Genomic DNA, 21,956 nt, shown 5'->3' on the forward strand with positions numbered 1-21,956 from the left:
AACCTGAGACGTTAGTTATTCTAACCTGCCACGTTAATTATCCTAACATGCTATGTAAACAAATAAGGGCTGCATTCAGTACGTTTTTACGTTCTGGAACACACAGGTACAGACACATGCATAGGCACACACACACGTACATTGTAATATTGTTGTATAGTGAGTGGTATTATACATTTTGTATTGTAGATATGTAGTGGTGTAATAAGTGATGAATATGATGTACTGTTTTATATTTTGTTGTATGTGTGATGTAAGTGCCTTAATGTGATTGGACCCCAGCTGCTGTAATGGGGATACCGAATAAATACAAATACAATTGAACAGATATGGTGCTGTACTGAACGACCAGTTGAAAAACTGAGAGGGGTTGGGTATCGCTGTCAGCATGGCCACTGCCCATTAAATACGTTACTCGTTACTTCAAGCGACACCCACCAAACCAGAACAAACGTACCTCTCAGTCTGTTCAAGAACGTACACGAACGTTTTGTGGAACCATGTAGTCCAGTACAAACTGTTCCGCAACGCAGAAAAAGTTCAAGCGACCTGAATGCACATCATCTATGTCGAGAAACCATCAGTTTCCATAACACTGGAACTGACCAATGGCAGGTATCAATTGGCGTTTACTGATATGAGGGAACACCCACACAAAGAAACGCCTGGAATTTCGGTCTGCAATTACACAATTTTCCCCAGGTGAATGAGACATAAAGGTAACCAGGAAACACTGTGACGCGGTGAGTTGGCCTCGGGCAATAAATCATTTTATTTTACTGCTAGTCGGTGTACTAAATTGTATTCCAGTCCAAAGACCAGGTTTGACAAGTGTTTGGGAAATTGAGTCAAACTTTCTAGGATCCAATTCATGATGTGAGAAAATTCATTCGAACCGCAATGGAATGAGCGCAAAAAACTTTGACATTTTATTTGATCACAAAATGATTTAGTGCGATTAACCCGGGAGTCTTCACAATGGAAATTCGAGAGAAGTGTTTTTTGTGTTGTCAGACTGTTTTCCTGTGTTTTAATAAACCACGGTCAGATTCAGACTCGGCGACTGTTAAGAGAGAAATCGTTGTGATTAAAAATGATCACGCGCAGGGTCCCAAAAACAGGGCTTTGCCACCTATACGCCTTGAGAAACCGGGATACGTTTATATCGCTCTCTATGATTATACCGCACGAACGGAGGAGGACTTGAGCTTCAATGCTGGGGACAAGTTAGAAGCGTTGGATAAAAGTGCTGGCGATTGGTGGTACGCAAAAGCGCTCACTGGAATTTCAGCTGCCAAGAAGGGTTACATTCCAGCCAATTATGTGGCACCTGTGGAGAGTCTGGACGCTGAGCCGTAAGTAGCCTACAGTCACACAATTATGCACTGGATGAATTGTTCTGTTGAAATGCTTGACATACTGGATTGTATTAGGCTATACTAGACTAGAACAGCAACCGGTAAAGTTTGAAGAATGACGGTGTTTCTATGGCTTCATTCAAAGAAGTGAAGAGAACTGAATAGGCTACAGAAAAGTACGTTGTATCATTCTTCAGTTATACAGTATGGTAGCCTATTCAAATTCAGTCGACATCTCTAAATCATCTTTACTTATTATGGATATTGGGTTACTTGTTGCCAGAATAAAAGCAGTATTGGCATAGACTCCCTCGCAGACTTGATGCATGTTCCAAAGGGGCTTATTTACCCTTGGTCCTACTGATCACTTTACCATAATATTTTTGAAGGGGACACTATCGTACACACTTCTGTTGTGGTTATTTGATTAACCACAATAACTGACCTGTTGTTATCCCTTAAACAACTGGACCATTCCAAGATGGATTTGGCAAATATTTGCATACATTCACAGTTAATGAGAATGAGCATGTTCTAGAATCTAGATACCTTGGTACATTCTGGTGTGTTTATATTATGGCAATTGAAATAATTGCTACGGCCAGAGTTGTGGAATATGATGAGTCACAATGTTGGTGGTTTATGGATTAATGTCTGTGCTTTATGGATTCATATGATCTAGTTTTAGGTAAGGCCTCAGATTTGGGTGACTACTCCTTAACAAACACATGATATGACTAACCAGCTGGTGACAGGCTACAGTAATGTAATTGTTTTGAAAATGGTAAAGCACTAGTTTGGTTTAATGCAGGTCTACTTTGGATATTGTGAACAGATTTGGTCAATAGGCAAATGCCACGCTATTGGTGCCGTTGCATGTGTGTAGACCTAAGTGGGAGGTCAAACTGGTTAATGATTGTCAATGACCAGGAAGTACAATGGATTAGTTAATAATTCCCCAGATCACAGAGGAAAATGCATCTAATAAAATGCAGCGGTCCAACCCTAAAAATATGAATAGTTCATGTAGCTGTTTCATACTGTGTTTACAACTGTGTGTAGCATCAAAACACCATACAAGTGTACTGGCTAAATATAGAAAGAAACTGGTTTAGCGAGGCAATTACACTTGGCATGACTTGACCGAGAGTAAAACGTCACTTTGTCGAAACCAAACACTCTGGGTTTCTTGGTGAAGGTGAATGTTTTGGTGACACTTTGGAATCATGGAACAGGTACCATTCATAACTAAATTAGCTTTTCAAGAGGAAAATAATTTAGCTTACGATACCCTATTTATCAATGCCTTTTTGAGACAAAATGATTCTTATGGAAATTAGGTGTCAATCTTCTGAACGACGTCAGTACTTTTGGCTGTGACTCACCCATGTTGTCGTCTTATCCTGTTGATCTTCCCCATGAAACTGCTTTCCATTCAGCTGCAATCACGTTTTTCCATATTTTTTTTTTTCACACTGTCTCTGACTGGAAAAATCTTGAGGGTTTTGTCTTGGTAATTAGGAGTAATTTCCCTGAAGTATCACAGAGTGGCTCATATACACTGTACGTAACCTGATTAACTTGATTAGCGGATGTGTAGAGTACGGTACCAATGCAGCTGTTAAAAAATGTATTATAATAATAATAATAAATGTTTAAATCTCTATCAAATAATTTCAGGGTAACAATTAAGTGCCTTACTGTGATGTGTTTTCTATTAATTGTTTTAAAAAATAACAGTAATTTCTCATGCAAGATTTTTGCTAGGACTCTCTGGGACTGGTCACAGTGGGGAGGGGAAAACTAGATGTTATTGGCAGAGGATTGGAACTTTTTTTCTTATTGATTTGTTAACTCATTTACCGCCTGGTGATTTTAAAGTGTATTTTTTTAAACAGATCCTTTATTTAATAGGCAAATCAGTTAAGAACAAATTCTTATTTACAATGACAAACTACTGTTCCTAGGCGAACTGCCTTGTTCAGGGGCAGAATGACAGATTTATTTTACCTTGTCAGCTTGGGGATTCGATCTAGCAACTGTTTGGTTACTGGCCCAATGCTCTAAGCATTAGGCTACCTGCCACCCCCAGTTATGGCCTATCTGGTGACATCACCAGGTAGGCCAAAACAGGCTGACATTTCAAGCTGCCTTTTCAAACAGCTCTTACACCAGAAATAGCATAATCATCAATTTCACAGTAACGTTCCAACCTCCATAGTGTAGCGATGTATTTGAAAACCATAGTTTTGACAGGACTGGGCCTTTAAGCTTATTGATTACATCCACATTGGCCATTTATTTTTTGATAGGATTCATATAATATTCAATGTAGTATGTTACATCCCATTTTGACCAAACCACTTTCTAACAATGGTTTAGACATGAGGAATCCAACGAAATGGTCAAAAGCCTCCCACAGACCCTCCACATCCAAGTCAATGGCACCTAATATTAGCATGTTCATGAATCACACTTCCTGTTAAAATCATCCTAAAGTATCTAAAACTTGATTGTGTAACTCAATGATGTTACTTATAGATGATCTGGATATGAAGCATGTCAATGCTAATATATAGGTGTCAGGTAAACAACCAAGGCATGGGTTGCTGTCATACTTTGATACTGCTGTTGTGTTGTTTCTTCCTGTTCTGGTATACAGATGGTACTTTGCAGACACCAAGAGACTGGATGCTGAGAAGCTGCTTTTGTCAGAGGGGAACCAGCATGGAGCCTTCCTCATTAGACACTGTGAGAGTCAGAAAGGAGAGCTCTCACTCTCAGGTAAATCTCAGCCTCATGTCCTTGAACTTGTTGCATCTGCAAGAGACTACAGGTCAAACCTGTATACTACCATAGATGTACACAGATCAGTATACTCACAATGCTGGTATTAGGTTTAGAATGACTTTGTAATGTCTGTTTATTTTTTTCTGACTTATTGTTCAGGAATGCATTTTATGGTTTTATTGTGATTAATTTATTTCTGTTACTGGTATGAGAACGGAACTCAATGCACAATAAACACAAGTCGTTTCCTCATTCCTGAACAATCCCCAATTTGTTCTGTATAAATCACAGTTTCTCATAGTCCACTCCAAGTGATTGAAGGTTCAAGGTCTTAAAGTAAACAAACGTATACCTCTGCTCTCAGAGAGACTGATAACATCACCTAGGACCACATGAGTCTAGCTGGCCATTCCCTGTCAGTCTGACAGAAACAGTCCCTTGATTATACATTAACAGTTGGCTGTAAACTTAGTCTCTGCAGAAGCAATAATGGCATAGCAACCTGATTACAGGAAAGTACAATTCTGTTCCTATCAGCCTCTACTACTGTACATGTTTATAATTTGTGATTTGATGTTCCAACATTTCTCACTACAGTGCCTTCAGAAAGTATTCATACCCCTTGACTTATTCCACATTTAATTGTTACAGCCCGAATTCAACATTTATTAAATAGTTTTTTTCTTCTCGAACAATAAACCATAATGACAAAGTGAAAACAAGTTTTTAGAATTTTTTTTATTTTATTTTTTACATTTATTGAAAATGAAATACAGAAATATCAAATTTTACATGAGTATTCACACCCCGGAGTCAATACTTTGTAGAAGCACCTTTAACAGCGATTACATTTGCACATTAATCTTTAAAAAAATCTTCAAGCTCTGTCAAATTGGTTGTTGATCATTGCTAGACAACCATTTTCAGGTCTTGGCATAGATTTTCAAGTAGATGTAAGTCAAAACTGTAACTCGGCCACTCAGAAACATTCACTGTCTTCTTGGTGAGCAGCTCGTGTGGATTTGGCCTTGTGTTTTGGGTTATTGTCCTGCTGAAGGGTGAGATCATCTATCCACTGTCTGGTGGAAAGCAGACTGAACTAGGTTTTCCTCTAGGATTTTGCCTGTGCGTAGCTCCTTTATGTTATTTTTTTTTATCTGGAAATATTCCCCAGCCCTTAACGTGTACAAGCAAACTCATAACATCATACAGTCACCACTATGCTTGAAAATAAGGAGAGGTACTCAGTAATGTATTGGATTTGCTGCAAACATAACACTTTGTATTCAGGACCAAAAGTTAATTGCTTTGCCACATTTGTTGCAGTGTTACTTTAGTGCCTTGTTGCAAACAGGAAGCATGTTTTAGGATATTTTTTATTCTGTACAGGCTTCCTTTTCACTCTGTCAATTAGGTTACTATTGTGAAGTAACTACAATGTTGTTGATGCATCCTCAGTTTTCTGCTATCGCAGCCTTTCATTTCTAACTGTTTTAAAGTCACCATTTGCCCCGTTGTGAAATGACTGAGTGGTTTCCTTCCTCTCCGGCAACTTGAGTTGGGAAGGATGTGTGGATCTGTATACTGTATATATATTTTTTTCTACCAATGGGTGCCGTTCTTTGTGAGGCATTGGAAAACCTCCTAGGTCTTTGTGGTTGAATCTTTGTTTGAAATTCAGGGCTTGACTGCGGGTCCTTAAAGATACATTTATGTGTGGGGTACAGAGATGAGGTAGTCAATCGTGTCGACTGACTACCTCATCTCTGTACCCCACACACAAATGTGAGCCCATGCAACTTATGTGACTTGTTAAGCAAATTTTTACTCCTTAACTTACTTAGGTTTACTATAACACTTTGACATTATGGGGTATTGTTTGTAGGCCTTTGACCCCCCCCCCCCCCCCCCCCCCCCCAAAAAAAAAAGAAATCTAAACGTAATCCATTTTAAAATCAGGCTGAAACACAACAATGTGGAAAAAGTGAATGGGTGTGTATGATGAAAATACCTGAGTTTTGGCTCAGGTACAGCAGACTATATATATATATATTTATTATTTTTATACGAATTGATGCTTGGAGTCAAAGTATCTATGTAATATCGTCCAAAAATATTGCCATTTTCTTCCCACCTCCCTATTTCTAATGGTACATTAATTATGTAATGTTTGAATGTCTAGACAAAATCACCCAAAATAGGGTTTATAATGTGGTCAGCCCTGGGTTAAGTAATTTATGTCATAACGGCCATGTACTGTACACATTTCAATATCATAATTTCCCTATTCATTTACAATTTGGCACAGATTAGCATGACCATAGTTAATTTTGCTGTCATCGTTTTCTCGTTTCAGTATTGTGCCCTTATGCTTTTGGATGTATCTTTCAGTATTGGACAGGGACAAAGTGAAGCACTACAAATTAAGGAAGGTGGATACTGGAGGCTACTATGTGTCAAGATCTAGGACCTTTCTGACTCTGAGGGAGTTAGTGGAACACTATTCCAAACTGGAGGATGGTCTCTGTGTGCGTTTGCTTGAACCATGTAAAAAGGTATTTACTTTCTTTTAACTATCATGTGACTGTGATTAAGCACACTTGTTTAGCAACCCTTTTGATCTCAATTCAAGAACCAAAACATTGCCTGGCAAATTTGCTAAAGATATCTAGTTGACAGAAACACCCTTCAAATATTGGGGATAATGCATTACCCTGAGAATTTTCAGTGTCAACCATGTACACTCACTTGCCAGTTTATTATGTACACCAATCTAGTACTGGGTCGGACCCCCCCTTTGCCTCCAGAACAGCCTGAATTCTCCAGGCATTCTACAAGGTGTCGGAAACATTCCACAGGAATGTTGGTTCATGCTGAAGCAACGGCATCACACCGTTGCTGTAGATTAGACAGTGGTACATTCATGCTGCGAACACCCCGTTCCTTTTCATCCCAAAGATGCTTTATTGGGTTGAGGTCTGTGGGCTGCACAGGCCACTCAAGTAAACTGAACTCGCTCTCATGTTCCAGGTGATATTTTTCCACCCAATTGTCCAGTGTTGGTGTTCACGTGCCCACTGGAGCCGGTTTTCTTGTTTTTAGCTGATCGTAGTAAAGCCCCGTGTGGTCGTCTGGTGCAGTAGCCCATCTGTGACAAGGATCGATGAGTTGTGCATTCCAAGATGTTGTTCTCCACACCACTGTTGTACTGGTGCTTTATTTGTCTGTTTGTGGGTGTTTTTCGGTAAACACTGGGGTGCGGAAATCCCAGGAGGGCAGCCATCTTTGAGATACTGGATCCGGCCCGCCTGGCACCGACGATCATATCATGCTCAGTCGCTTAGGTCATTCGTTTAGCCTATTTCTAACGTCCAATCGAACAGTAACTGAATGCCTGTCTGTCTGCTTTATATAGCAGGCCACGTGACTCAGTCAGTAGGAGCGATCAATTTTCGTGAATGGGGTGGCATAACAAATAAACTGGCCGATGAGTGTTTAGCGCCATCAACCGTTCACGAAGGACAATAGAACAACAGTAATGTGGTTTTACTGAAATATAGAGAGGACAGTTTGTGAGGTCTGTTCTGACTCTTCTTATGGTATAAATGTTGCATCTCTCTCCTGTCAGACGGAGGCTCCTCAAACCCACGGTCTGTCCTACAACACAGCCGACCACTGGGAGATTGACCGGTCGTCTGTCAAACTGTTGAATAAACTGGGCGCTGGACAATTTGGAGAAGTCTATGAAGGCATCTGGAACGACACCACTTCAGTAGCAGTGAAGACCCTGAAACATGGTAAATGGCCTGTTTTGCACGAGCACTGGATTCAAACCCAGAAAATCACTATTTCGAATCCATGATTATCTTCCATTATTTTATTTATATATGCGTATACAGTTGAAGTTTACATACACTTAGGTTGGAGTCATTAAAACTAACATCATTTTAGAATAATGCTATACCCTAACAAAAGGGGTCTGAACATTTTCTGAAGGCACTGTATGTATGTATGTGTGATAGATCTATACACACACTACCGTTCAAAAGTCTCTTAGAAATGTCCTTGTTATTGAAAGAAAAGCAAAATAATTTGTCCATTAAAATAACATCAAATTGATCCGAAATACAGTGTAGACATTGTTAATGATGTTAATCATTATTGTAGCTGGAAACGGCTGATCTTCTTTTTTTTTAATGGAATGTCTACATAGCCATACAGAGGCCCATTTTATTATGAAAAACAACTATTTAATCAAATCTAAGGTAAGATAAAATTGCAGCCGGTGCTACTGTGCAGTACAACTCCTCATGTACATGTTATTCTCCTAGGCTCCATGGACGCTAAGGACTTCCTACAGGAGGCCCAGATCATGAAGAAACTGCGGCACCCCAAACTGATCCAGCTCTACGCTGTGTGTACTGTGGAGGAACCCATCTACATCATCACAGAGCTCATGAAGAATGGCAGTCTGCTGGACTACCTTCAGAGTAAGAACACTGTTGTATTGCATTATAACCTACCCACGTAAAAGCCCACCGCACCTTCCTTTTTAACAGGATGTTTAGATTAGAACACCATCTCAATGTGCCTACTGTAGCAAGAGTTTAAATAAGGTGCAGAAGTTGAACTTGTATGATGTGTGTTATGGGGAAGTGAAAGTTTGGCAACAATCAAAGTGATACTTCATGATTTGGACGGGGCGGCAGGGTAGCCTAGTGGTTAGCCTAGTGGTTAGAGCGTTGGACTAGGAACCGGAAGGTTGCAAGTTCAAACCCCCAAGTTCAAACCCCCAAGCTGACAAGGTACAAATCTGTCGTTCTGCCCCTGAACAGGCAGTTAACCCACTGTTCCTAGGCCGTCATTGAAAATAAGAATTTGTTCTTAACTGACTTGCCTAGTTAAATAAAGGTTAAATAAATAAAATAAAAATTTTGGCAATGTTTTTTATTTTATTTCAATGTGGCCCTTTATCTACTTCTCCAGAGTCAGACGAACTTGTCGATACATAAAAATGGTATCTGCGTTTGAAGGAAGTTTCTAACTATCATTAGTGCAATGTACACAGTGTAAGGGGATAAAGAATATGTACATAAGGATATATATGGGTATCTGCTAGTATACTAGTAAATACCCTAGTGATACATGTATTACATAAGGATACCGTCGATGATATAGAGTACAGTATATACGTATGCATATGAGATGAATAATGTAGGGTAAGTAACATTTATATATAGCATTGTAGTTAGCATTGGCTCACAGCCAAAGTGGTGGCTGTTTAACAGTCTGATGGCCTAGTCTCTCGGTCCCAGCTTTGATGCACCTGTACTGACCTCGCCTTCTGGATGATAGCGGGGTGAACAGGCAGTGGCTCGGGTGGTTGATGTCCTTGATGATCTTTATGGCCTTCCTGTGACATCGGGTGGTGTAACGGTGATGCGTTGTGCAGACCTCACTACCCTCTGGAGAGCCTTACGGTTGAGGGCCAGTTGCCATACCAGGCGGTGATACAGCCCGCCAGGATGCTCTCGATTGTGCATCTGTAGAAGTTTGTGAGTGCTTTTGGTGACAAGCCGAATTTCTTCAGCCTCCTGAGGTTGAAGATGCGCCTTCTTCACGATGCTGTCTGTGTGAGTGGACCAACACAGGGGTGTTCCCTCTGCTGTTTCCTGAAGTCCACAATCATCTCCTTAGACGTTGAGTGTGAGGTTGTTTTCCTGACACCACACTCCGAGGGCCCTCACCTCCTCCCTGTAGGCCGTCTCATCGTTGTTGGTAATCAAGCCTACCACTGTTGTGTCGTCCGCAAACTTGATGATTGAGTTGGAGGCGTGCGTGGCCACGCAGTCGTGGGTGAACAGGGAGTACAGGAGAGGGCTCAGAACGCAACCTTGTGGGGCCCCATTGTTGAGGATCAGCGGGGAGGAGATGTTGTTGCCTACCCTCACCACCTGGGGGCGGCCCGTCAGGAAGTCCAGTACCCAGTTGCACAGGGCGGGGTCGAGACCCAGGGTCTCGAGCTTGATGACGAGCTTGGAGGGTACTATGGTGTTGAATGCCGAGCTGTAGTCGATGAACAGCACTTGTCCAGATGGGTTAGGGCAGTGTGCAGTGTGGTTGAGATTGCATCGTCTGTGGACCTATTTGGGCGGTAAGCAAATTGGAGTGGGTCTAGGGTGTCAGGTAGGGTGGAGGTGATATGGTCCTTGACTAGTCTCTCAAAGCACTTCATGATGACGGATGTGAGTGCTACGGGGCGGTAGTCATTTAGCTCAGTTACCTTAGCTTTCTTGGGAACAGGAACAATGGTGGCCCTCTTGAAGCATGTGGGAACAGCAGACTGGTATAGGGATTGATTGAATATGTCCGTAAACACACCGGCCAGCTGGTCTGCGCATGCTCTGAGGGCGCGGCTGGGGATGCCATCTGGGCCTGCAGCCTTGCGAGGGTTAACACGTTTAAATGTCTTACTCACCTCGGCTGCAGTGAAGGAGAGACCGCATGTTTTCGTTGCAGGCCGTGTCAGTGGCACTGTATTGTCCTCAAAGCGGGCAAAAAAGTTATTTAGTCTGCCTGGGAGCAAGACATCCTGGTCCGTGACTGGGCTGGGTTTCTTCCTGTAGTCCGTGATTGACTGTAGACCCTGCCACATGCCTCTTGTGTCTGAGCCGTTGAATTGAGATTCTACTTTGTCTCTGTACTGGCGCTTAGCTTGTTTGATAGCCTTGCGGAGGGAATAGCTGCACTGTTTGTATTCGGTCATGTTACCAGACACCTTGCCCTGATTAAAAGCAGTGGTTCACGCTTTCAGTTTCACACGAATGCTGCCATCAATCCACGGTTTCTGGTTAGGGAATGTTTTAATCGTGTGACCACAGGACCATGTCTGGCTGACGTGTGCCATGCTATGGACTAGCAACACGTGTAAAATTTGAAGGAGATAATTCAAGCAACCTGCTTTGTGCCATCTCCTCTCCTTTAGCTGTGCTACACCACAAAATGCTGATCTTTGTGGTTTAGCATGATTGTGATTGTAATGGTGTTTAACACTATTGCTACTGGGGCGGCAGGTAGCCTAGTGGTTAGTGTTTGACTAGTAACCGAAAGGTTGCAAAATCAAATCCCAGAGCTGACAAGGTAAAAATCTGTCATTCTGCCCCTGAACAAGGCAGCTAACCCACTGTTCCCCGGGCGCTGATGACGTGGATGTCGATTATGGCAGCCCCCCGCATCTCTGATTCAGAGGCGTTGGGTTAAATGCGGAGGCACATTTCAGTTGAAATCATTCAGTTATACAACTGACTAGGTATCCCTATTTCCCTTACATAATCACGTGCATTTCATCATTGCTCTAAATGAGTGCATTGAATTCCATCTATATTTACCAGTTGCATTGCTAGATTATCTGATGTTGTCCACTCGCGTGGCAGATGCTGTGCCATTGCATGAAAGATTCAGTAACATTGCCTGTCAGAGTGCCTGTCACCCTTTTGAGGTGGTCATATGAAATTGACCTTGGTGCCCCTGAGACTGTCTGCATTGCATCCCCCATATTTCACCAGTCTTTTACGAACTAATTTTTTGGGAAATAAACTTTGTAAATGTTTACAAAGAATCGCATAGTCATACTTTTGCTTACACACCCCGTTACGTTGAATATTTGTTTGTTATTCAAGTGAAAAACATTGAGACGTAGTACTATACAATTTTACGGTAGTACTCGTCTTAATGAGATGCCTGTTTTTTCTCATCCTGGTCCTTTCCTTCCCTCTGTTAAAAAGAAAAATGCTATTGCAACCTCTTTGCAATAAGGAATTGAGACCAAAAGCTCAAAGATTCAAGTGTTTAATACCAAGGGTACAGTCAGCTGAGTGCATACATTTAGAAAGTTCACAACACATTTTATACTCTTCCCTTGTAGGCATCACCTCTCCAGCTATGCATTTTATGACCCCTGTGAATTTCCCTCCTTTCCCCTGTGGAATGTCCATGGTCCTCTCTTTGTTTAGCCAGAATCACACCCTGTCCTTTTGTTCTGGGCCTGACCCTGCTCTCTGATCCTAGGCAATTTCCTCTTATCTGATTAGGTCTTTTTTTTTAAATTCTAAATTAGCATACACACAGTTCCATGGCCTAAACTCCATTCATACTCACAGTAATCAGTCACTACACAGGATACAAACTAACTACAGTTTAACTTGAAACATGTTACGTTTTGACAGAATCCAATAGCTCTTCCTCCAAGGACATGGGTATGAAGCTTGGTGTCTCGGACCAGATAGAGATGGCTGCTCAGGTGGCTTCTGGGATGGCCTACCTGGAGCAGCAGAACTACATCCACAGAGACCTGGCGGCACGCAACGTTCTGGTGGGAGAAAACAACGTCTGCAAGGTGGCTGACTTCGGACTCGCCAGAGTCTTCATGGTCGGTATCTCTTTATTTTTCTAAGAAAAACAAGGAGGGACTTGACTGTTTATGTCAACCTTTCAGCACTAAGGTGTTACTCAAGAACAGTCTCAATTTCTTTCTTTTGAAGACATGACACCAAACTGTGGTAAGTCCACAACAATGATTAATTCTACTCTTTAAAGCCAATTGAATATTTTTTTGTTTTGTTGCCATTTTAGATGGAGAGTGAGAATGTGTATGAAGCCAAAGAGGGCACCAAGTTTCCTGTGAAATGGACCGCCCCTGAAGCCATCCATGGCAACAAGTTCACCATCAAGTCTGATGTGTGGTCCTTCGGCATTCTGCTGTATGAGATCATGACCTTCGGTCAGATGCCCTATGCAAGTAAGACATAATAACATGTTAATCTCTTTGGTAGAAAAGCTTATCAAGTCAGTCAGTGTTAATCCTGTAATTTACTACCATGGAATGTTGTGAGTGAGGAGCATGCCCTCTGGTTAACAGTTAAAAATGTATCCGGCACCTACCTATCTGGCACCTGCTGCTGCTCCAGGAATACCTGACATGATGACTCCTTGCTGTCCCCAGTCCACCTGACTGTGCTGCTGCTCCAGTTTCAACTATTCTGCCTTATTATAATTCGACCATGCTGGTCATTTATGAACATTTGAACATCTTGACCATGTTTTGTTATAATCTCCACCCGGCACAGCCAGAAGAGGACTGGCCACCCCACATAGCCTGGTTCCTCTCTAGGTTTCTTCCTAGGTTTTGGCCTTTCTAGAGAGTTTTTCCTAGCCACCGTGCTTCTACACCTGCATTGCTTGCTGTTTGGGGTTTTAGGCTGGGTTTCTGTACAGCACTTTGAGATATCAGCTGATGTACGAAGGGCTATATAAATAAATTTGATTTGATTTGTTCATCACCTGGTACAACTTGCATGCAACCTGCCATTGCAGTTGATTGTCCAGAGTGTTTCCAGCCTAGACTGACCCAACATGTACTTTAGCAGTACTAGTGTATGTTTTTGCATATCCTAGGTTTCATTGTGTGACATCAGCATCATAATATTTATCCCTTCTGTTACTGTTCCAGCCATGACCAACTACCAGGTGGTCCAACGTGTGCCCACGGGTTACAGGATGCCCTGCCCACCAAACTGTCCCAAGGTGATGTATGAGATCATGTCTGACTGCTGGAAGGACAATGAGAACGACAGACCCACCTTTGAAACCCTGCAGTGGAAGCTGGAGGACTTCTTTGACCTGGATGTGACCTCTTATGATGATGCCAACCGTTACTAGTACTGTGTTGTATTGAGTGTTCAATGATGCTCTCCTCATACTTGTAGCAAGAGTCATTAGAGGAAAGTACAGTATGTCCACTGTCACAGGTAATATAATGATATGCCTAAGATAAATGGCATTTCATTCTCCCAACAGTTAGTATCTAGAATGCAGGTGCTATTGATTTTAGCATAGTTGAACCGTCTACTTCCTGATCACATTATGGTTGGATATGTATTTGTTAGGATTATATTATGAGGTTGAACACGTGTGACCACAAACGGTTTGATAAGAAAATGTTGTATGTGGAGGTTTTATTTGGCTGCTTGTGTATAGTTGTCGTGACTACGATGGGGAATCCTCTATTGTAACTGTTTGACACTCCCGCTAGTTTTGATTTATTTGCAAATTTAATGCACTTTTTAAGTGGGTTTTACTGAGAGTGACATCTCATATCCAGCTAAACTCACTAGACACACTGGACAAAGTCAAAACCCTGTCCATGGCCCGGTCGGGCTTCCAGAACAGCCGCTGTTCTCAGGTGAGCCTGACGGAACTATCAAGCCGGGCAAACCGGTTCTGTGTTCACTCTGCATAGCAGTCATTCTTCCACTACACTGGTTGGCTGCCAAGTATTTATCAGGAGTCTCCTGTAAGGATGTGCTTGAGTCACGTTCACTAAGAAGTATTTGTTTTATCTACGTCTCTGAAGCATAGTGAGTGATCTGTTATCTCTGAGCACTTATCAATACACACACCATAGGAATGAGAGGATAATGTAGTTAGAATATGTTCACATAAATTGTAGATTTGATTCTGACTGGACAGAATTGGATTTGAATTTGATTGAACCTTACTGTGCAGTCACCAATGTCTATTGATGTCAGAGTGGGGATACTGTTATTCTGCAATAGGACCTGGAATTTAATAACCGGAAAGACTGCTTGCTCGCCACACCTCAGTGACCATGTTGATTTGGGTTATGAACTGGTATTTTATGGCTCAATGACTGAAAGTAAGTTTTTACACTGGACTTGTTTGATGAGACTGGAATTGTACAAGTGCTTGTTGATTATGGCTTGTTCTGATCATTTTGTGCAATGTTTTTAAAACATTTGAACAATGTCTAATAATTGGTCGTTACCTGTCAGTGTACACTTGATCAGAAAAATGAAAATATTTCTTTAATTTTGTTCAGTGTAAGATTAATTGAGTGTTACGTTTGAAGCATAAGAATAATTTAAATTGAGTTATTTCATTTTTTTCATGACATTAGTTTTAATTATTAATCTGGGGTGAGTCTACGTAATACTATTAATAAACGGTAGCATCATTGTGTGCTATCCCTAGTTCTGAATAGCTGACTTAATTCAGTTAATAATCACTTAGAATTATTTGTTTAACATATGTTGCCAAATGATTTGGTCAAGGGACACTGAATCCTCTGATATTTTCTGTTTTCTAATAAAAATTATAGTTATAATCCAAAGCGATGGTCATTTCTATCTGATTCCTGAGGTGTAATTTACCATAATGGCCACACGATGGTGCTAACATTCTCCTAGTGCTTTGAATAACTCTGCCATTGCCTTGCTGTGACATGAAATCAGTTGTAAATATGGCACATCTAGTTATTTGATAACCTATCTATAACTAAACCAAGCCATTTAAAGGATACTGAATAGCTCTCCATAATATAACAGGTTTCCAGTAGTCCTAAATATTGAATAGGTTTCCCCAGTGTTCATGCTGAAATCCCAGTTTGTATTAATTTGATCAAAACGGTCAACTGTGTGTGTTCCCTGCATAAAAAAATAGGGCTGCCGGAAGCCTCATAAATGCTCTGTGCATTCCAAATTGCACCCTATACAGTGTACAGGCTCTGGTCAAAGGTAGTGCACTATATAGGGAATATGGTGTCATTTGGGACACAGAGGCTGTCATTGCCACATTGACCCCAGTAGCATCTGACTCCTCATGAATATCCTATTCCATAGATTGTATTTGTAAATCTAAGAATGTATGATATCCATGTTATGACATCATATAGTTACAGCAAGTGGGGGATATACAGTGGGGCAAAAAAGTATTTAGTCAGCCACCAATTGTGCAAGTTCTCCCACTTAAAGATGAGAGAGGCCTGTAATTTTCATCATAGGTACACTTCAACTATGACAGACAAAATGAGGAAAAAAAATCCAGAAAATCACATTGTAGGATTTTTTATGAATTTATTTGCAAATTATGATGGAAAATAAGTATAAGTAAGTTTTTTTGCCCCACTGTATATACAGTTCAAGTCAGAAGTTTACATACACAATAACCAGCTACATTTAAACTCAGTTTTTCACAATTCCTGACATTTAATCATAGTAAAAATCCCTGTCTTAGTTCAGTTAGGATCACCATTTTATTTTAAGAATGTGAAATGTCAGGATAATAGTAGAGATTAATATCAGCTTTCATTTCTTTCATCACATTCCCAGTGGGTCAGAAGTTTACATACACTCAATTAGTATTTGGTAGCATCACCTTTACATTTTTTTACTTGGGTCAAATGTTTCAGGTAGCCTTCCACAAGCTCCCCACAATAAGTTGGGTGAATTGGCCCCTTCCTCCTGACAGAGCTGGTGTAACTGAGTCAGGTTTGTGGGCCTCCTTGCTCACACACACTTTTTCAGTTCTGCCCACACGTTTTCTATGAGATTGATGTCAGGGCTTTGTGATGGCCACTCCAATACCTTTACTTTGTTGTTCTTAAGCCATTTTGCCACAACTTTGGAAGTATGCTTGGGGTCGTTGTCCGTTTGGAAGACTCATTTGCGACCTAGCTTCAACTTCCTGACTGATGTCTTGATGTTGCTTCAATATATCCACATATTTTCCCGCCTCATGATGCCATCTATTTTGTGAAGTGCACCAGTCCCTCCTGCAGCAAAGCACCCCCACAACATGATGCTGCCACCCCTGTGCTTCACGGTTGGGATGGTGTTCTTCGGCTTGCAAGCCTCCCCCTTTTTCCTCCAAACATAATGATGGTCATTATGGCCAAACAGTTATATTTTTGTTTCATCAGATCAGAGGACATTTCTCCAAAAAGTAAGATCTTTGTCCCCATGTGCAGTTGCAAACCGTAGTCTGGCTTTTTTATTGTGGTTTTAGAGCAGTGGCTTCTTCCTTGCTGAGCTACCTTTCAGGTTGTCGATTATAGGACTCGTTTTACTGTGGATATTGATACTTTTGTGCCTGTTTCCTCCAGCATCTTCACAAGCTGTTGCTGTTGATCTGGGATTGATTTGCACTTTTTGCACCAAAGTACATTCATCTTTAGGAGACAGAATGCATCTCCTTCCTGAGCGGTATGACGGCTACATGGTCCCATGGTGTTCATACATGCATACTATTGTTTGTACAGATGAACGTGGTACCTTCAGGTGCTTGGAAATTGCTCCCAAGGATGAACCAGACTTGTGGAGGTCTACAATTTTTTTTCTGATATCTTGGCTGATTTCTTTTGATTTTCCCATGATGTCAAGCAAAGAGGCACTGAGTGTGAATTTAGGCCTTGCAATACATCCACAGGTACACCTCCAATTGACTCAAATTATGTCAATTAGCCTATCAGAAGATCCTAAAGCCATGACATAATTTTCTGGAATTTTACAAGGCACAGTTAACTTAGTGTATGTAAACTTCTGACCCACTGGAATTGAGATACTGTGAATTAGAAGCGAAATAATCTGTCTGTAAACAATTGTTGGAAAAATGACTTGTCATGCACAAAGTAGATGTCCTAACCGACTTGCCAAAACTATAGTTTGTTAGCAAGACATTTGTGGAGTGGTTGAAAAACGAGTTAATGACTAAGTGTATGTAAACTTCCAACTTCAATTGTGTGTATGTGTATATACACACACACACACACACACACACACACACACTGGGGAGAACAAGTATTTGATATACTGCTGATTTTGCAGGTTTTCCTACTTACAAAGCATGTAGAGGTCTGTAATTTTTATCATAGGTACACTTCCAACTGTGAGAGTGTACTAATACAAAATCCAGAAAATCACATTTGTATGATTTTTAAGTAATTAATTTGCATTTTATTGCATGACATAAGTATTTGATATATCAGAAAATCAGAACTTAATATTTGGTACAGAAACCTTTGTTTGCAATTACAGAGTTCATACATTTCCTGTAGGTCTTGACCAGGTTTGCACACACTGCAGCAGGGATTTTACAGACGACCTCCAGATCCTTCAGGTTTCGGGGCTGTCGCTAGGCAATATGGACTTTTAGCTTCCTCCAAAGATTTTCTATTGGGTTCAGGTCTGGCGACTGGCCAGGCCACTCCAGGACCTTGATGCTTCTTACGGAGCCACTCCTTAGTTGCCCTGGCTGTTTGTTTCGGGTCGTTGTCATGCCGGAAGACCCAGCCACGACCCATCTTCAATGCTCTTACTGAGGGAAGGAGGTTGTTGGCCAAGATCTCGCGATACATTACCCCAGCCATTCTCCCCTCAATACGGTGCAGTCGTCCTGTCCCTTTTGCAGAAAAGCATCCCCAAAGAATGTTTCCACCTCCATGCTTCACGGTTGGGATGGTGTTCTTGGGGTTGTACTCATCATTCTTCCTCCAAAAACAACGAGTGGAGTTTAGACCAAAAATATCTATTTTTGTCTCATCAGACCACATGACCTTCTCCCATTCCACCTCTGGATCATCCAGATGGTCATTGGCAAACTTCAGACGGGCCTGGACATGCGCAGGCTTGAGCAGGGGGACCTTGCGTGCGCTGCAGGATTTTAATCCATGATGGCGTAGTGTGTTACTAATGGTTTTCTTTGAGACTGTGGTCCCAGCTCTCTTCAGGTCATTGACCAGGTCCTGCCGTGTAGTTCTGGGCTGATCCCTCACCTTCCTCATGATCATTGATGCCCCAGGAGGTGAGTCCTTGCATGGAGCCCCAGACCGAGGGTGATTGATCGTCATCTTGAACTTCTTCCATTTTCTAATAATTGCGCCAACAGTTATTGCCTTCTCACCAAGCTGCTTGCCTATTGTCCTGTAGCCCATCCCAGCCTTGTGCAGGTCTACGATTTTATCCCCGATGTCCTTACACAGCTCTCTGGTCTTGGCCATTGTGGAGAGGTTGGAGTCTGTTTGTTTGATTGAGTGTGTGGACAGGTGCAGTTAATACAGGTAATGAGTGGAAAACAGGAGTGCTTCTTAAAGAAAAACTGTTCTGTGAGAGCCGGAATTCTTACTGGTTGGTAGGTGATCAAATACTTATGTCATGCAATAAAATGCAAATTATTTACTTAAAAATCATACGATGTGATTTTCTGGATTTTTGTTTTAGATTCCGTCTCTCACAGTTGAAGTGTATCAAATACTTCTTCTCCCCACTGTATATATAAAGGTCCGGCCGGCCAGACACCTAGGTCAGGCCTGCCAGACAGACGGCCGGTTCTATCTAACCAACCAGTTATCTGCTGTTCTAGGTGTCCGGTTGGCCAGATTGGTATGCTGGACCTAGCTATCTTGCTGGTCGTCTGGACCTAGCGATATGGTCCGTGTGTTGCGGCCCGACCGAGCTCTCTGGCCGGCCTGGACGTACATATCTGGCAGGCCGGACCTAGCTATCTGGTCGTCCAACCGTTCCTGGCTATCCGGCCAGATAGGTCCTGTTGGCAGGCCGGATGGGACTGGTCTACCCGCTAGATGGGCCCAGTCGGCCAGATAGGACCATTCTGTCTTCCAGATTGGTCCAGTCGGCCGGCCAGATGCTCCCAGTCGGCCGGCCAGATGCTCCCTGTCGGCCGGCCAGATGCTCCCAGTCGGACGGACGGCCGGCCTGATAGTATCACTCGGTCTGCTAGAAAGGATCAGTCGACCAGATAGGACCTGTTGGCAGGCCGGATGGGACAGGTCTGCCCACTAGATGGGCCCAGTCGGACATATATGACCTAGCTGTCTGGATGGCCTACCGGAACTACCTATCTGGCAGGCCGGACCTAGCTCTCTGGCCGGCCTGGACGTACATATCTGGCAGGCCGGACCTAGCTATCTGGTCGTCCAACCGGTCCTGGCTATCTGGCCAGATAGGTCCTGTTGGCAGGCCGGATGGGACTGGTCTACCCGCTAGATGGGCCCAGTCGGCCAGATAGGACCATTCTGTCTTCCAGATTGGTCCAGTCGGCCGGCCAGATGCTCCCAGTCGGCCGGCCAGATGCTCCCTGTCGGCCGGCCAGATGCTCCCAGTCGGACGGACGGCCGGCCTGATAGTATCACTCGGTCTGCTAGAAAGGATCAGTCGACCAGATAGGACCTGTTGGCAGGCCGGATGGGACAGGTCTGCCCACTAGATGGGCCCAGTCGGACATATATGACCTAGCTGTCTGGATGGCCTACCGGAACTACCTATCTGGCAGGCCGGACCTAGCTCTCTGGCCGGCCTGGACGTACATATCTGGCAGGCCGGACCTAGCTATCTGGTCGTCCAACCGGTCCTGGCTATCTGGCCAGATAGGTCCTGTTGGCAGGCCGGATGGGACTGGTCTCTAGATGGGCCCAGTCGGCCAGATGACCATTCTGTCCCAGATTGGTCCAGTCGGCCGGCCAGATGCTCCCAGTCGGCCGGCCAGATGCTCCCAGTCGGCCGGCCAGATGCTCCCAGTCGGACGGCTGGCCTGATCGTATCACTCGGTCTGCTAGATAGGATCAGTCGACCAGATAGGACCTGTTGGCAGGCCGGATGGGACAGGTCTGCCCACTAGATGGGCCCAGTCGGACAGATATGACCTAGCTGTCTGGATGGCCTGCCGGAACTACCTATCTGGCAGGCCGGACCTAGCTATCTGGCCGGCCGGTCCTGGCTAAATTCCCAATCTGGCCCTCATACCATCATGCCACACCTAATCATCCCCAGCTTCCAATTGGCTCATTCATCCCCCCTCCTCTCTCCTTTAACTATTCCCCAAGTCGGCCGACCGGCCAGATAGGACCAGCTACCAACCGGCCAGATAGCTAGGTCAAGTTGGCCGGCCCGATAGCTATGTCCGGCCGGCCCGATAGCTAAGTACGGCCGGTCGGCCAGATAGCTAGGTCCACTTAGCTATTTCTGGCCAGATTGCTAGGTCGTGCCATGCCAGATAGTTAGGTCCAGCCACCCAGATGCCTATTACCGGTCGGCCAGACAGGTAACAGTCGACCTGCCAGATAAGTCCAGTCAGCCGACCAGATAGGACCAGTCAGCCGGTCAGATGGGACCAGTCGGCCGGACCAGTCGTCCAACCAGAGGTCCACATCCGGCGCCGACAGAGATGGCCGCCTCACTTCGTGTTCTTAGGAAACTGTGCAGTATTTTGTATTTTTATTACTTACATTGTTACCCCAGGAAATCTTAAGTCTTATTACATACAGCTGGGGGGAACTATTGGATATAAGAGCCACGTCAACTTGCCAACATTATGACTAGGATTACGACTCTGTTTGGTCCACCATCCAGGACAATGGATCGGATCCCAGCAGGTGACCCAAAACATCGGCGCCGCAGAAGGGGCAGACAGAGCGGCCTTCTAGTCAGGCCCCGCACATCGCCCACCGCTCCCGAGTATACTACTTGCCAATGTCCAGTCTCTTGACAACAAGGCAGATGAAATCCGAGTAAGGGTTGCCTTACAGAGAGACATCAGAGATTGCAACATTCTCTGCTTCACGGAAACATGGCTCACTCTGGATACGTTATCAGAGTCGGTACAGTCACCTGGTTTCTTCACGCATTACTCGACAGATGGTGAGATACAAACCGATTCCGAGCTCTGACCAATGATGAATACATGCCCCCTGACCTAGTAGATGGACCCGGCTCCTTCACTTACGAGGAGCCTGTGTTAGATGAGACCATTTTTTTATGTTTAGGCTCCTTCTTGTTTTGATGTTTAGACTGTTTTTTTGATGAAGATTATAACGAAAATCCTGCCGAGTTATGATTCTGATGTAGGCCTAGAACAGTCATTGTAAATACATATATTGATTTTTGTGTGGTTGATTTTGGGTATAATAGATATTTATAATAAAAATGTGTGATTGTGTGT

The 21,956-nt window shown here is 43.1% G+C and overlaps 1 protein-coding gene across 1 annotated transcript; it reads left to right on the plus strand.

Moving 5' to 3' along the window:
• The first annotated feature begins 449 nt into the window (after window positions 1–449).
• LOC139415064 (tyrosine-protein kinase FRK-like) lies at window positions 450–15,336 on the plus strand. Its single transcript, XM_071162828.1, has 8 exons — window positions 450–1,355; window positions 4,021–4,142; window positions 6,540–6,703; window positions 7,777–7,945; window positions 8,480–8,638; window positions 12,374–12,576; window positions 12,780–12,945; window positions 13,657–15,336. Exons 1-8 carry the CDS (start codon window positions 979–981, stop codon window positions 13,863–13,865), a joined length of 1,569 nt encoding a protein of 522 aa, XP_071018929.1. The 5' UTR covers window positions 450–978; the 3' UTR covers window positions 13,866–15,336.
• The last annotated feature ends 6,620 nt before the right edge of the window (window positions 15,337–21,956 follow it).

This window comes from Oncorhynchus clarkii, chromosome 8 (genome assembly GCF_045791955.1).
Source record: "Oncorhynchus clarkii lewisi isolate Uvic-CL-2024 chromosome 8, UVic_Ocla_1.0, whole genome shotgun sequence".
NCBI classification, from domain to species: Eukaryota; Metazoa; Chordata; class Actinopteri; order Salmoniformes; family Salmonidae; genus Oncorhynchus; species Oncorhynchus clarkii.

Bases quoted from the DNA above. Each gene is read 5' to 3' on its own strand.
- LOC139415064 (XM_071162828.1), top strand. From the start codon at position 979: ATGGAAATTCGAGAGAAGTGTTTTTTGTGTTGTCAGACTGTTTTCCTG. The intron at 1,356-4,020 runs GTAAGTAGCCTA...TCTGGTATACAG, and splicing joins GAGAGTCTGGACGCTGAGCC to ATGGTACTTTGCAGACACCA. The intron at 6,704-7,776 runs GTATTTACTTTC...CTCTCCTGTCAG, and splicing joins TGCTTGAACCATGTAAAAAG to ACGGAGGCTCCTCAAACCCA.